General features: G+C 44.8%; 1 protein-coding gene across 2 annotated transcripts in view; it reads right to left on the bottom strand.

Annotated features, from left to right (window-relative positions):
• LOC119973214 (chloride anion exchanger-like) overlaps window positions 1-17,419 on the bottom strand; it is a 146,472-nt gene that overhangs the window by 107,476 nt on the left and 21,577 nt on the right. For both annotated transcript variants that reach the window (XM_038810873.1, XM_038810874.1), the window contains 6 exons: window positions 15,446-15,556; window positions 15,195-15,358; window positions 14,943-15,107; window positions 14,204-14,356; window positions 1,899-1,981; window positions 802-949 (listed from right to left, as the gene is read on the bottom strand). In XM_038810873.1, coding sequence (XP_038666801.1) covers window positions 802-949; window positions 1,899-1,981; window positions 14,204-14,356; window positions 14,943-15,107; window positions 15,195-15,358; window positions 15,446-15,556 — 824 coding nt within the window. The remainder of the gene's footprint in view (window positions 1-801; window positions 950-1,898; window positions 1,982-14,203; window positions 14,357-14,942; window positions 15,108-15,194; window positions 15,359-15,445; window positions 15,557-17,419) is intronic.

A 17,419-nucleotide genomic window follows, 5' to 3' on the forward strand; every position in this document is an offset into this window, starting at 1 on the left:
ATATTAACAGCAGCTGGGATTGTAACAAAAATGCAGGAAAAGCAATTAATTCTGTTGAAAGGTTATGATCCAAAGTATTAATTCTGTTTCTCTCTCTACAGATGCTGTCAAACCTGCTGAGTATTTCCAGCATTTTCTATTTTAATTGCCTTTTATTATTTTTTATTAATTCCTGTCTGTGACAATACTTCAATGTGATTGGCTGCTTATCCTGCTGATGATACCACTGTTGCTGGATATCTGGAAATGGGAAAGGGGAAATCCACACCACACAGATTTTGGCAGCAGCTTTCTTTGACGTCAACGATGAGTTGGATGTTAAAAGTACCTACACCTCAGGGACTGCGGCAGTTCAAGAAAGCAGCTCACTGCCACCTTCTCCAGGACAATTAGGGATGGACAATAAATGCTGACTCTTCTGGCAACACCAACATCCTTTGAGCGAATATTATATATGCAAGACTACCACATGCATTTGTGCAGACTCCAAAACCTGCTGCTAGTTTTAGAGGAGCAATGACGATGATACTGACAATTTTACTGTGATTCAGACAACTTTATCCAGCCACAAATCTTTGTTCTTACCAGAGGTCCCTCAACAGCCTCACCCCTCTAAACTTTGAGCACTACTACTTTCATCTTCCCCTCCCCCAAGCTGGGTCCCCCACAAAGCCCCCTTCCTCCACAAACCCCCGTTCCCCCTTAAAACCCCCCCTTCCCATATACCCCATGCTCCTTCAGCCAACAACACTCTTATCGCAGTTGTTTTGTATGACTTGCACATTCATTCTCATTACCTACCTGGTTCCCATTTAGAACGTAATCATGTTTGATGGCATAGACCTTGGCCACAGAGAATGCAACAGCAAAGCCAACAATAGCGATCGAGAAGGCATCAGCAAAGCTCTGCTGTAGGACAGCAGTATTGGGAGTGAGCGGGCTTTGATAGCTGAAACAAATACAAAGAGCAATTCAACATTTGATTTCAACTTTGTCTGCAAAGCACCTTAATGATTCAATGAAGCTTACTTACATTTCTGGCACCGTATAGTTTTAATTTATAAATGCTTATCTGCAGAGCGAACTGCCCCACAGCAGGAGCCTGTTTTCCAGGGAGGTTTTGGGAGTCAAGAACAAGAATTGACCTCTTACAGGTTTGGAAGGTGTAAATTAGCCACTGTCACTGTTCAGTGACCCATGATTTAGAGAGATGGGAAATTCTCAACCTTTTTATTGGCTTTGTAGTGGTTTCACACAACTGAATGGCTTGCTAAGCCATTCAGAGTGCATTTAATAGTCAACCACTTTACTGTGGCCTTGAAGTCACATGTAGGCCAGAGCAGGTAAGGACGACAGATTTATTAGTGAACCAACTGTGTTTTTTTAACAGCAACCGACAATAGTTCTTTGGTAGTCATTAGACTTTTAATTCCAGATAATTATTTTATTCAAGTTCCACCACCTGCCCTGGCAGGATTTGAACCTGGGTCTCTGGATCACCAATCCAGTAACAATAAAGATTTTAGTTTAGACGGGCAGCATAGTCGGCCCAAGCTTGGAGGGCCGAAGGGCCTGTTCCTGTGCTGTATCTTTCTTTGTTCTTTGTTCTAATACCACTGAACCATAAGAGGGGAAAGCAGCCAGGGTTTCTATTCCTGGTCACAGTCCAATGACCCCTGGGTTAGAGAGTGAGAAAAGTGAGATGAATTATGTTGACCTGTGTAGCATATAAGCACCAGAAGAGACCAGTTGGGCCAAATAGCTGTTCTTGTTAATTCTATGTAATATTTGAGGCAAAAACCTAACTGAAACCACACAAGGCAGGAATCCTTGAATTTGGATAGTCTGGATTCAATCTTTAAAGAATGAGGAATAAAAGTTAGAAACAAAGCACTAACCCACTCGTTAGGTTTCCAATAATGTCAACATTATATTTTTCTTTGAAGTTGAATCCATAGGAGACACCTGTTGCAATTATTGTCTGTGAAAGAGCACATAATGAAGAAAAATCAGCAATTCTAATTTGCTCTTCGAGTTTCATTGATATATCTAGTTTAGTCGCCACAAGTTGTACAACAGCTTTATTGTTTATTGAAGTTACAGATATTGTTTCTGATGTAAATATATAGAAAATAAACCTACAAGAAGTGCAGACAATGAGTGTTGAAATGGACTCCCCTCTGATAACAACATGTCAAGCAATACAAAAGTGAAGTTAGAGATAACTATATTTCAGTAAGAAACTATAATAGAACTAGAAGAAGGGTTAACAAATGTATGGGCAACAAGACAAGCTCAAGGCTATTTCTCCACTTTCTAGAATCCAGTGCCAAGTATTCGGATAATGGGCAGGTTTCTCCATCCCGCTGCACCTGTTTTCTGGTGTGACACGCCCCTGCCGGCAGTGGGATTTTCTATCCCAGCAACCGGTCAATGGGGTTTCCCATTGTGGACAACCCCCACGCCTTTGGTAAATCCGCGGCATGAATGCGCTGCCGGGAAAACAGAGGATCCCGCTGATGGAGAATCCAGCCCCATGTTTACTTCCAGCAGAGGGCAGCAGAGCAGAGCTACTGATTGGCTGTTCCGGGGAGATTTGCATACGTGCAGTGCGGTCAGCCTAATTTGAAGATGGTTTGTGAAGGGGCTGTTGTCAAGTGACAATTAAACCCGAAACACTTCCTCAGTGTTTCCCTCCCTACCCCCTCCTCTAACAAAAAAAAAACAACCGTGGTTGTCGGGAAGGTAAGTTTATCTCTTTAAAAACTTACCTTGAAGGGTGACATCACAGCAAAGCAGTGACCTGATTGGCTGGCAAGGAAAGTGCTCCAATTAGCAGTTGCTGGGAGAAATTTAACTCTGTGTGTTGGTGAGTATTGTGATTGGTAAGTAAAATCTTTATTCCTTTCACTTATTAATTATTTGATACTATATTTGTAATCAGTTAAGGTAAAGGGTAAAAACGGTAGCAGATCCCAGACCCGTGTTATGCTCCTCGTGCGCAATGTGGGAGTTCAGGGACGCGGCCGATGCCCCTGACTTCTTCATGTGCGGGAGGTGTGTCCAGCTGCAGCTCCTGTTAGACCGCATGACGGCTCTGGAGCTGCGGATGGACTCACTTTGGAGCATCCGCGATGCTGAGGAGGTCGTGGATAGCGCGTTCAGTGAGTTGGTCACACCGCAGATTAGGATTGGTGACGGAGACAGGGAATGGGTGACCAAAAGGCAGAGAAAGAGCAGGAAGGCAGTGCAGGTGTCCCCTGCGGTCATCTCCCTCCAAAATAGGTATACCGTTTTGGATACTGTTGGGGGAGATGACTCACCAGGGGAAGGCAGTAGTAGCCAGGCTCATGGCACCGTGGCTAGCTCTGCTGCACAGAAGGGCGGGAAAAAGACTGGCAGGGCTATAGTCATAGGGGATTCAATTGTAAGGGGAGTAGACAGGCGTTTCTGTGGTCGAAAACGAGACTCCCGAATGGTATGTTGCCTCCCGGGTGCTCGGGTCAGTGATGTCTCCGATCGGCTGCAGGACATACTGAAGGGGGAGGGTGAACAGCCAGTTGTCGTGGTGCATATAGGCACCAACGATATAGGTAAAAAAAAGGGATGAGGTCCTACAATCAGAATTTAGGGAGTTAGGAGATAAGTTAAAAAGTAGGACCTCAAAGGTAGTAATCTCAGGATTACCAGTGCCACGGGACAGTCAGAGTAGAAATTCAAGAATAGTCAGAATGAATACGTGGCTTGAGAGATGGTGCAGGAGGGAGGGGTTCAGATTTTTGGGACATTGGAACTGGTTCTGGGGGCGGTGGGACCATTACAAACCAGATGGTCTACACCTGGGCAGGACTGGAACCAATGTCCTAGGGGGTGCTTTTACTAACACTGTTGGGGAGGTTTTAAACTAATGTGGCAGGGGGATGGGAACCAGATTAGGAAGTTAGAGGTCAGTAAAGAAGCAGCAACTAAAGCCAGTAAGGTACGAGACAATAAACTCAATGTGACTAAGGGGGAGAGTAGACAGGTAAGAGATGATGAATGCAAAGGTGGTCGGAGGTGCATTTGTTTTAATGCGAGAAGTGTAGCAGGTAAGGCAGATGAACATAGGGCTTGGATCAGTACCTGGGAATATGATGCTATTGGTATTACTGAGACTTGGTTGAGGGAAGGGCAGGACTGGCAACTGAATATCCCAGGGTATAGATGCTTCAGGAGGGATAGAGAGGGAGGTAGAAGGGGGGGAGGAGTTGCATTACTCATCAGAGATGATATCACAGCTGTGATTAAGGAGGGCACGATGGAGGATTCAAGCACTGAGGCAATATGGGTGGAGCTAAGAAATAGGAAGGGTGCAGTAACATTGTTGGGACTTTACTACAGGCCTCCCAAAAGCGAGCATGAAGTAGAGGTACAAATATGCAGACAGATTATAGAAAAATGTAGTAGCAATAGGGTGGTTGTACATAGAACATAGAACATAGAACAGTACAGCACAGAACAGGCCCTTCGGCCCTCAATGTTGTGCCGAGCCATGATCACCCTACTCAAACCCACGTATCCACCCTATACCCGTAACCCAACAACCCCCCCTTAACCTTACTTTTATTAGGACACTACGGGCAATTTAGCATGGCCAATCCACCTAACCCGCACATCTTTGGACTGTGGGAGGAAACCCGGAGGAAACCCACGCACACAGGGGGAGGACGTGCAGACTCCACACAGACAGTGACCCAGCCGGGAATCGTGATGGGAGATTTTAACTTCCCCAACATTGAATGGGATTCGTGTAGTGTTGGAGGCGTAGATGGAGCAGAGTTTGTAAGGAGCATCCAGGAGAGTTTTTTAGAGCAGTATGTAAATAGTCCAACTCGGGAAGGGGCCATACTGGACCTGGTATTGGGGAATGATCCCAGCCAGGTGGTTGATGTTTCAGTCGGTGATTACTTTGGGAATAGCGATCACAATTCCGTAAGTTTTAGAATACTCATGGACAAGGACAGGAGGGGTCCGAAAGGAAGAGTACTAAATTGGGGAAAGGCAGAGTATAAGAGGAGCTAGGGAATGTGGATTGGGAGCAGTTGTTTAAGGGTAAATCCACATTTGAAATCTGGAAGTCTTTTAAGGAAAGGTTAATTAGAGTGCAGGACAGACATGTTCCTGTGAAAATGAAAGATAGAAATGGCAAGATTAGGGAACCATGGATGACGGGTGAAATTGTGAGACTAGCTAAGATGAAAAAGGAAGCATACATAGGATCGAGGCAACTCAAAACTGATGAAGCTTTGGAGGAATATCGGGAAAGTAGGACGAATCTCAAACGCGCAATAAAGAGGGCTAAAAGGGGTCATGAAATATCTTTGGCTAACAGGGTTAAGGAAAATCCCAAAGCATTTTATTCATATATAAGGAGCAAGAGGGTAACTAGAGAAAGGATTGGCCCACTTAAAGACAAAACAGGGAATTTATGTGTGGACTCAGAGGAAATGGGTGAGATTCTTAATGAGTACTTTGCATCGGTATTCACAAAGGAGAGGGACAAGACGGATGTTGAGGCTAGGGATAGATGTTTAAATACTCTCGGTCAAGTTGTCATACGGAAGGGGGACGTTTTGGGTATTCTAAAAGACATTAAGGTGGACAAGTCCCCAGGACCGGATGGGATCTATCCCAGGTTACTGAGAGAAGCGAGGGTCGAAATAGCTGGGGTCTTAACAGATATCTTTGCAGCATCCTTGAGCACGGGTGAGGTCCCGGAGGACTGGAGAATTGCTAATGTTGTCCCTTTGTTTAAGAAGGGTAGCAGGGATAATCCAGGGAATTATAGACCTGTGAGCTTGACGTCAGTGGTAGGCAAACTGTTGGAGAAGATACTGAGGGATAGGATCTATTCACATCTGAAAGAAAATAGACTTATCAGTGATAGGCAGCATGGTTTTGTGCAGGGAAGGTCATGTCTTACAAACCTAATAGAATTCTTTGAGGAAGTGACAAAGTTAATTGATGAGGGAAGGGCTGTAGATGTCGTATACATGGACTTTAGTAAGGCGTTGATAAGGTTTCCCATGGCAGGTTGATGGAAAAAGTGAAGTCGTATGGGGTTCAGGGTGTACTAGCTAGATGAATAAAGAACTGGCTGGGCAACAGGAGACAGAGAGTAGTGGTGGAAGGGAGTGTCTCAAAATGGAGAAGGGTGACTAGTGGTGTTCCACAGGGATCCGTGCTCGGACCACTGTTGTTTGTGATCTACATAAATGACCTGGAGGAAGGTATAGGTGGTCTGATTAGCAAGTTTGCAGATGATACTAAGATTGGTGGAGTTGCAGATAGCGAGGAGGACTGTCAGAGAATACAACAAAATATAGATAGATTGGAGAGTTGGGCAGAGAAATGGCAGATGGAGTTGAATCCAGGCAAATGCGAGGTGATGCATTTTGGAAGATCAAATTCAAGAGCGGACTATATGGTCAATGGAAGGGTCTTGGGGAAAATTGATGTGCAGAGAGATCTGGGAGTTCAGGTCCATTGTACCCTGAAGGTGGCAACGCAGGTTGATAGAGTGGTCAAGAAGGCATACAGCATGCTTGCCTTCATCGGACGGGGTATTGAGTACAAGAGTCGGCAGGTCATGTTACAGTTGTATAGGACTTTGGTTAGGCCACATTTGGGACATTGCATGCAGTTCTGGTCGCACATTACCAGAAGAATGTGGATGCTTTATAGCGGGTGCAGAGGAGGTTCACCAGGATGTTGCCTGGTATGGAGGGTGCTAGCTATGAAGAAAGGTTGAGTAGATTAGGATTGTTTTCGTTGGAAAGACGGAGTTTGAGGGGGGACCTGATTGAGGTCTACAAAATTATGAGAGGTATGTACAGGGTGGATAGCAACAAGCTTTTTCCAAGAGTGGGGGTGTCAGTTACAAGGGGTCACGATTTCAAGGTGAGAGGGGGAAAGTTTAAGGGAGATGTGCGTGGAAAGTTTTTTACGCAGAGGGTGGTGGGTGCCTGGAACGCTTTACCAGCGGAGGTGGTAGAGGCAGGCACGATAGCATCATTTAAGAAGCATCTAGACAGGTATATGAATGGGCGGGATCAGAGGGATGTAGACCTTGGAAAATAGGAGACAAGTTTAGATAAAGGATCTGGATCAGCGCAGGCTGGGAAGGCCGAAGGGCCTGTTCCTGTGCTGTAATTTTCTTTGTTCTTTATTTCATATCTGTGGCATTCTCCTGCCTTTTCCTTGAACCTCTGCACAAAACAATCATATTATGCCCTCTTGAATACCTCAATGATCCTGCCTCCACCACACTTCCAGGCCGCACATTCCAAACCCAACTACTCACTGTTTGGAAAGGTTTTCTCACATCACGTTTGCTTCTCCCCAAGGCCCCAAATCACTTTGTATCTGTGCCCTCTCATCCCCGATTCTTTTATGAGTGGGAACAGGTTTTTACTATCTATCCTGTCCATCCCCTTCATGATTTTAAACATCTCTATCAAATCTCCTCTTATCCTTCTTCTCTCCAAGGAGAAGAGTCCCACCCTCGCCAATCCCCAAACTCAATCCAAACTGATAGCAAACTTGATGGGATGGTGCAATGCGAGGAGGCCACTGGGAAATAACACTCTGGTAAGTTTGCGTCGAGAAGATGACGCTGGCTTCTGATCACCAAGGGACAGAGCAGCTGTAGAGAAAGTCAACAAACAGTAAATATTGGCAATCAAAGGTGTTTGAGTTCTCATATTTGTTCCAATACTCTCAGCTTTGACAACTGTTTGAAGCTAATAAAATATTCCCAATGGCTGAGATATGAGCTTTCAATGTGTTATATTGGGGTAGTGAACATTTCACTTCAATACCAATAGAATCCCTACAGCCCAGAAGGAGGCCATTTGGCCCATCAAATCTCCACTGACCCCCTGAAAGAGCACATCACCTAGACCCAGTCTCCTGTTCTTTCCCCTTAACCCGACAACCCTTAAAGGACAATTGATCATGGCCAATCCACCTAACCTGTACATTTTTGGACTGTGGAAGGGAACCGGAGCACCCGGTGGAAACCCTCGCAGACACGGGGAGAAAGTGCAAACTTCACACAGACAGTCACCAAGGCTGGAATTAAACCCGGGACCCTGGTGCTGTGAGACAGCAGTGCTAGCCACTGTGCCACCATGCTGCCCACAGTGATTCCCCCTCTCCTCACTTTTATCAGAGGCACCAAACAATATTAAATTAATGGGTTAATGCAGCTCTCAGATAGCAGTGGGAGAATTTTAATCCAAGTGTGTTCATTTCCAATTGGAATTTGTACCCACAAAGTTAGTCAAGGTGAAATATCACATGAACCGCATTAGGAAATGTGGTGTGAACAATGTACTTTGTCGATACTGAATAAAACAATTTTCAGCATTGCCAATATCAATTGTTATAAAATAATTGATTGTGGTGAATTAATGTAACCATTATTTATAATTATACTACTTTTATAAATCAGTTACGAATGCAAGAACCATCTACCACCAGGAAACTACCACACCTTGAAGTTATTACAATGCAATTGAGTGGCCCTGACTCGCAATAACCTCAATAAGAATTGATTGTCCCAAACCAAAATGCCTGCTCTCTAGACAGTAGAAAATGAGGATCAAATAGAGATACAAAAACAAATAAATCAAGGTGAAGAACGAACAATATTCAATTTAAATTATATATACATTTTGGGAGATAATCATGTTGTGGCAATGCCACTGGAATAGTAATCCAGAGGCCCAGGCTAATGCTCTGGGGAATAGGTTCAACTCCCACCTTGACAACAGATGGAATTTATATTCAATTCAGAAAGCTGGAATATAAAGCTAGCCACAGTAATGGTGGCCATGAAATTGTCATTTGTCGCAAAACCCCACCTTGCCCTTTAGTGAAGGAAATTCCTTCCGGTTTTGACCCACAGCAATAATTCTTAACATCCCTCAAAGGGCAATTAAGAACATAATAAGAACATAACAACTAGGAGAAGGAGCAGGCCATCAGGCCCCTATCTTTATCTTAAAAACATTTAATGAAGGAGCTTCTACTGCTTCACTGGGCAAGGAATTCCATAGATAGAATTGTAAAAAGGTCTCAGTATTGAATATAAATCCAATGTGCTTCTGTTTGAAGGATTTGTTAAGTCTTTTGGATTTGTAAAGAAACAGTTTGCAGGATTATTTAGTGTATTATTTTCGGATTATCTTTGAAGTAAGGGGTGTTAAGAGATCCAATGCTTATTTAAAAGGTTAATTTGAGTTCATGGAATAAATATTGTTTTGTTTTAAAAACCACGTGTCTCTGTTATCTGTTAGGATTTTTGCTTTTCCGGTGTGGTATTTTAGTTTAAGTGTGTTGTGGACAATGGCTCTTTCAGAGGCTCAGAAGTTTTTGGGGGTGGAGACTGTGACACATGATACCTTACTGACAGAGTCTAAAAGCAGACTGTTAGATTTGGCAAAAACATTGCAGTTAACATTACCTGACAAAATGCAAAAAGATGAGGTAATTATGGTGGTGGTTAAGTGGGAATCTATTTAAATTTATGTATCTATTTATGTCCAAGCATTGCCAAGGTTTGATGAGAAGGAAGTGGACACCTTTTCCATTTTATTTGAGAAGGCAGCTAAACAAATGAAATGGCCACAGGACATGTGGGTATTACTGATTCAAACAAAGCTGGTAGGTAGAGCTTGTGAAGTGTTTGCATCACTCCCGGAGGAGGTATCTGAAACGTATGAGAAGGTGAAGAAATCCATCTTAAGTGCACATGAGCTAGTGCCTGAAGCTTACAGACAAAGGTTTAGAAAATTAAGGAAAGAATTTGGTCAAACATACATGGAGTTCAAACAGAGTAATTTTGATAGGTGGATAAGGGCTTTGAAAATAGACCAAACGTATGAACCTTTCAGAGAAATTATACTTTTGGAGGAGTTTAAAAATTCAATTCCAGCAGGGTCGGAGAATCGCCAGGGGCCGCCAAAAATCCTGCCCCCTCCGTGTCAGAGATTCTCCGCCACCCGGGAAGTGGTGGTGGGAATCACGCCACTCCGAATGGCGAGGCCCCTGCGGCGATTCTCCGGCCCGCGATGGGCCGAAGTCCCGCCACTGGGAGGCCTCTCCCGCCGCCGAGGTTTGAACCACCTCTGGTGGCGGCGGGATCGGCGGCGCGACCGGGCCCCCGGGGTCCTGGGGGGGGGCGCGGGGCGATCGGACCCCGGGGGGTGCCCCCACGGTGCCAGGCCCGCGATCGGGGCCCCCGCTCAGACTCCGGGCCAGTGCCCTGGGTGCACTCTTTCTTCTCCGCCACCGCCTCCGCCAATTTCGGCAGCTGGATAATGGGATTTTCTATTGTGACCACATCATGCCATTGGGAAACCCAAGTGGGTGTGCTGCCCATGGAACGGAGGATCCCGCTGGAGAATTCTGCCCCATTATTCATCTTAATATGCTTCAGAACTTTACCGTCCCAACTGAAATCTCATGTCTTTCTCCTCAGTGAATACAGATGAAAAATATTCATTTAAGACCTCCCCCATGTCCTCTGGTCCTTAATGTGCCCCCCACTTTTTCCCTGGTCATCCTCTTGCTCTAAATATAGTTAGAAAATGTCCTAGGGTTTTCTCTAACCTTATCTGCCAATGATCTTTTGTGGCCCGTCTAATTTCTTTTTTAAGCACCCCCCTACACTCCTAAGGGCCTCCCCCATTTTAGTGCTCTATGCCTCCTTTTTTCTTCATCAAACCCTCAATACCGTTGCTTCTCTCACGCCAGCCATTGAACCAAATATTCATCTCTCAAATTGTATGTACTCTATGCCAATTTGCACGTGGCTCAGGTAATATTACAGCTTTGAGGTTTTGCATTTCAAATGAACACCTAACTCTTCATTCTCTCGATGCAGAACCTCTTTCCAAGTTCTACCTAGGGCATTGGTGCCTGCCTTGACCATGACAACTAGGTCCGTCTCCCCTCCCACTGTAAGTTCCTCTCCAGACCGGAGGAAAATATCCTGAACCCTGGCACCGGGCCTTGCTCATTACTGCAGAGAACAGTGTCAATTCCCTCACTATACCATTACTAAATTCCTTTTTTCTCCACACATTTGGAATGGTTTCCTATACCACGTACCATGGCCAATTAACTCATCCACCCGGCTGCACCCACTCTCATCCAAACAAGCTGAGAGAACCTCAAATCAGTTGGACAGTCCGGGGAAGCACGGTAGCATGGTGGTTCGCATAAATGCTTCACAGCCCCAGGTTCGATTCCCGGCTGGGTCACTGTCTGTGCGGAGTCTGCACGTCCTCCCCGTGTGTGCGTGGGTTTCCTCCGGGTGCTCCGGTTTCCTCCCACAGTCCAAAGATATGCGGGTTAGGTGGATTGGCCATGCTAAATTGCCCGTAGTGTCCTAAAAAGTAAGGTTAAGGGGGGGGTTGTTGGGTTACGGGTATTGGGTGGACATGTGGGTTTGAGTAGGGTGATCATTGCTCGGCACAACATCGAGGGCCGAAGGGCCTGTTCTGTGCTGTACTGTTCTATGTTCTATGTTCTAGTTGCTGTGGGACACTGCTGCTCTCTGTGTCCTTTTACCTGCCTCAGTCGCAGTCACAGCCTCCAGTCCCTGACCAAATCTGAAGACTCAGTCCTATGTGGTGTGACTGCCTGGTACAAAGCATCCAGGTAACTTCCCCCTCCCTGATGTATTGCAGTGCTTGCAGCTCAGCCTCCAGCTCAGTGCCCCTAAGCCATAACTCCTCGGAGCCACAAACACTTACTGCAGAGATGTGTTTTCCCTGGATCACAATGTTATCCGGGAGCTTCCACATGCTGCAGCCCTGTCCTGCCAAACTTAATGGGCTGGATTCTCCGCTGTCGGGATGCTCCGTTTTGCTGGCAGCCAGGGGGTTTCCTGACGGCGTGGGTCTGCCCCACAATGGGAAACCCCATTGGCCAGCCGACGAAACAGAGCATCTCGCCGGCGTGCTGAACCAGAAATCTGGCGCGACAGAATGGAGAATTCAGCCCAATGTGTTTTAAATAATTCCTTAATTTAAAAAATTCACTTACGTTGCTTTTTTATATATTTAATTTATTTTACCATCAGTTTGTGTTCTACTTAACCATTTATCATATACTCCTTGCCCCGGAGTATCAATTCCTACAGGGCGAGAAGGATTGTTAAAGGAAACAAACACCTCCTAAACTCCCCCACTCACCAAATTCAAAACGCTGAATTTCATAGCCACATCAGAGTGGGGGCATAGTCAGAAAATGCAGTGAGCCATTCAAATGTCCATTGACTTCAGCAGAACTGGAAGATTGTGCCGGCAATTTCCTTGGTATTTCACTATATTTATGAATGACTCAGATGAAGGACAGCAAGGTGGCACAGTGGTCAACACTGCTGCCTCACATCTCCAGTTCAATTCCGGCCTCAGGTTAGTCTGAGTGGAGTTTGCATGTTCTCCCGTGTCTGTATGGGTTTCCTCCGGGTGCTCCGGTTTCCTCCCACAGTCCAAAGATGTGCAGGTTCGGTGGATTGGCCATGATAAATTGCCCCTTAGTTACCAAGGTGGGGTTTCTGGGTTACAGGGATAGGGTGGAGGTGTGGGCTTAAGTAGGATGCGCTTTCCAAGGGCCAGAGCAGACCTGATGGGCCAAATGGTCTCCTTCTGCACTGAATATTCTATGATCCTATGCATATACAAGTTTTCCAATTACATCAAGATAGGTAGTGCGTGAATAGTATAAATGGAAGCAGGAAGCATTTGTAGATTAAGTGAGTGGGACAAACAGAAGCACATTAGGGTTGAGGCTGGTATTATCCACTTTAGATTGAAGAGGGATGGATCAGATCATTTTGAAAATGGTCAAAAGCTAGTAGCTGTGGAGGAGATGTGAGATTTAGGATCTATGTAGAGAAATTATTAAAAGCTGGTAGACAGGTACAAAAATAATTTTTTTAATGGATGGAATGTTGCCCTTTATCTCAAGGGAGCTGGAGTACAAAGGGATGAGAGTTTAATTCTATTCATACATAGCTCTATTTCAACCCTATCCGGAACACTGCACCTCAGGAAGCCCTTGGAGTGTGTGCAGATTGATCAGAATGATACAGTGTTTTAAATATTCAAATTCTGAATACATTGCATAATGTTTCTATTCCCTTCAGTATTAGATGGTTAAGGGATGGTTTAATTGAGATGTCTAAAATGATTAAAGGGTTTGATAGGGTGGATGCTATCTTGTCTCATTGGGGGTTGGGTAATTCAGGGGCGATATCAAAAATATCTCATCACAGAAATGTCAGTCGAGCTCCTGCCAAAAAAGCTGGTGGTCAAGTTGAAAATTGCAACATTGAAATAGCTTGATTTTTGTTAAACCAGAGTAATAATAAAGGTTACAGAGCATTTGAAGGTTAAAGGAATAAGATAGAGATCAGCCATGATCGTCCTGAATGCTGTATCCAATCCATCCAATTCTCTTCCCGTACCTAGTGGTTTCACTAGGCAGTGTTTAGTCCATTTAATAATAATAGTAATCTTTATTGTCACAAGTAGGCTTACATCAATACTGAAGTTACTGTGAAAAGCCCCTGGTCGCCACATTCCAGCACCTGCTCGGGTACACGGAGGGAGAATTCAGAATGTCCAAATTACCTCACAGAACATCTTTGAACTGTGGGAGGAAACCGGAGGAAACCCATGCCAAAAAGGGGAGAACGTGCAGACTCCACACAGATAGTGACCCAAGCCGGGAATCAAACCTGGGACCTTGGCACTGTGAAGCAACAGTGCTAACCACTGTGGTATTTTTCCACAATTGGTTATTCCTGGAACAGGTCACTCGAGACTCTCAGATAGAGGGGCGCATCTCCATATCAAGCACAGGTGACCGGTTGTCTCTCCCACTCTTGCCACCAGCCATTGGCCTGTTGGAAGGATTTTCAAATTGATACACAACCTATTTGTCCACGTTATGAGCGCACATTCCTTGGCCATCAAGTCCTGGGGAAGGACTCGAACCAGAGCTTCTGGCTCAGAGGCAGGGTGCTCCCTACTGTGCCATGAGACGCCTTGAATGCTGCGTGACCACCTTGTTTTTATACCTTTCAATGGGATCAAGAGTCCCTTTGTATTACAACGTATTTGTGGATCAAATGCTCCCTACTCACCACTATAACTTCAATGGGGATTGGCACAGGGAGCTTTGACTTGAATCGATCATTTATTTCTTTCACAATAAATACAACTGCCATAATGATGAGTGAAATGACGAGGTCAGCGATGTTTGTCTCCGTTATATGATTGATAATGTACTCCAGTGTCTAAAAGAGCACAACATATATATTTTGTTTAATTTACAAACATAATGCTTTGTTAAGTTACAATTATAATTTGTTTACTTAGTCATCTCTTCCTACTTGATTAAATGTGGGGGGGCGGTGGCATAGTGGTTGTCACTGGACTAGTAAACCAGAGACCCAAAGTAATGCTGTGAGAATCAGGTTCAAATCCCACCACGGCAGATGGTGAATTTTAATTCAATAAAAATCTGGCATTAAAAGTCTAATGATGACCATGAAACCATTGCCGGTTGTTGTAATGACCCATCTGGTTCACTAATCTCATTTAGGGAAGGAAATCTGCCATCCTTACCCAGTCTGGCCTACATGTGACTCCTGATCAACAGCAATGTAGTTGACTCTTAACTGCCCCCTCAAGGACAATTAACGATGGGCAATAAATGCTGGCACAGCCTGCCAAGCCCACACCCGGTTAACGAATAAATAAATAAATAAATAAATAAATAAATAAACAGAAAATTTATATTTAAAACACAAATAATTATAAGTTTAGATTTTAAAGATTAGATATCCAAGTTTCTGAAAATAACCTTTTGCTTAGACTTACATAAATGACAGAAAGTGGTCCACTGAATCCTGGGACACTCAATTGCAAGACAAACTTGAGCTGAGAGACAAGGACGTGAATGGCAGCAGCTGTGGTGAAGCCTGAAATCATTGGGTCCGACAGGTAAATGACAATAAAGCCAACTTGAAGTAATCCAAGACCCAGCTGGAAATGGGAAAAATCCTTTGTAACTTTTAAGAGTATGTGTTTTTTAAACAATTGTTCCTTTTTCAACCCTAGAAAGATACGAACCTGAAAAATCCCAGTGAGGAAAGTAACAGATGCTGCGACCCAGACTTGCCTGTCCTCTTTACTCATTTCAGCCGGGAAAAGAGTAGAATTCATACCGGTTTCACCATCAGTCACCAGCCTGTTCACCACTGTACCTACCATCAAACTGACCACTGGAAAGGGACCTGGTGACAACGAGAAATATTTATGGTGGGAAACTAAATTCACAATTTTAGTCATTCAGAAAATCTATTGAAATTTGAAATTCTCACCAACTGATAAATGTTTTGACGTTCCCAAAAAAAAGTATGTCAAGACGGGGAAAAAGGCTGCATATAGCCCATAGCCAGCAGGAACTGACACTAGCAGAGCAAAGGCCAATCCTACAAAAAACATAAAGAGCAAACAAGATCAGCATATCAGACTGGATATTACATCTCAATGATTGTACATAGCATCATTTTCACCGCATGAACTGTCCATTGTTGTTTAAATAGTTTTTGCATTACAGTATGTTGTTTGTCGTGGTTATAGTTGCAATTTATTATTTTATTGGTAATCACAATGACTGATTCTTAAAAATAGCTAAATGAGATGTAAAATTGAAAGCTGACATTGATAAACTGAGAAAGTGGATAAAGCAGTGGTAAATGCATTTCAATTTAAACACATGAGTTAATTTACTTTGAGCCAAATATTATTTAAATGGTGAAAGTCTAGCAAGAGTAGAGGTGCAAAGAGATTCTGGATCAGATTTTTGTGGAAAAGTCAGGAAGCACCTTCTTACCCAACAGATCAAACTCCTTTGAAAAGGCAGCTGCTCACCATATTTTAATTCTGTGGAGGAAGTCAGGTCTGCTGCCTCTAGTGGATGCCTGAGGCAATAACAGAGGCAGATGGATGACCATGGCGACAGTCTCCATTTACTGGGACACCAGCCCAGTTTTAACAATGAATGTCAAATCGTCAAATCCTCACCCTGCACCCCCAGCCCTGACCTCACTCACCCCTCTATGTGACCTCTATGCCCCCTCATACTGCAAAACATCTCTGTGCACCGATGATTGCTCTATGAGCCTATACTCCCTATATTTCCCATGCGCCATCAACCTCAATGTCCTCATAACCCTGTGACAGCTCCATGCCCACCACACCCATGGATCCTCCATAGCCACTCACCCAGTATCCAATCTAGGTGGACCACAGAAGCCAAGAATAGATGAACAAAATTAACTTCTGACAGTCTAATAAAGCTCAGGGCAGAACTCTGGAGAGAACTTGAGGGGAGACAGTGAAGTACTGGTAATGTTACTGATCAAATAATCCAGAGGCCCAGGCTAATCCTCTGGGGACATGGGTTCAAATACCACCACAGCAGCTGGTGGAATTTAAACTCAATTAATAAATCCAGGGTGCTATCTACCAGCTGCGTACGTGTGAAAGGTAGCATGGTGCTACCAGTAGATGCCAGGAGATCCCTCTTCCGGGGTCTAATTGGCTCGCCACGCCTTGCGAGATCTAATGCAATCTCATGAGACCATCACAATGTGAATCCCGCACATTGTGGACGGATCACTTTTCGGCAAATATGCATATTAGAGTGAGACAGCTGGTCTCACTCTCATATGCAGTCCCATGATGTAACCAAAGTGTTGGGGTTTACCTAGGAGACCTTGGGCAAGTGCTGTTCAGTGCTGGTCTCCACAAATGGGGACCAGACAGAACGGCACTTGTGGGGGTCTCCTAGGGGATGGGACTCCCCAGGTGCTTGCCCTCTGGGCAGGATGGCAGCCTGGCACTGCTGGTGCAACTCAGGCACCTTGGCACTGCCAGTCTGGCACCATCACAGTGCCACTTGATGACAGCCTGGCAGTGTCAAGGTGCCCAAGTGGCGCTGCCAGGGTGCCAGGATGGCAGTGCTAAGGTGGCAAGCTGGAATTTTTCCCATGATGGCATCAAGCCCGGTGCTGCCCTGCACAGATGCAGGGGGGGCCTGAGGACCCCCTTATATGGGAGTTGGGCTTTGGAGGGGTTCGGAGGTCACGAGATCGGGATGCCAATTTTAAATGGCGTCCCGATTTCCTTCTGCACTGAGGAGTTCTGACGAGCAGAGCTTCTTAGTGCAGAAAACAGACTAAGTGAGGCCACAGCAGGGCATTCTCCACTGAGCCCCTAAATCTACCTGAATAGGAAGAGAGTCTGTTCAATAGCATGGGATTTCTCGGTTCTCTTGGTAAGCAAGAGTC

The sequence above is a fragment of the Scyliorhinus canicula genome, chromosome 11, assembly GCF_902713615.1.
Source record: "Scyliorhinus canicula chromosome 11, sScyCan1.1, whole genome shotgun sequence".
Taxonomy (NCBI): Eukaryota; Metazoa; Chordata; class Chondrichthyes; order Carcharhiniformes; family Scyliorhinidae; genus Scyliorhinus; species Scyliorhinus canicula.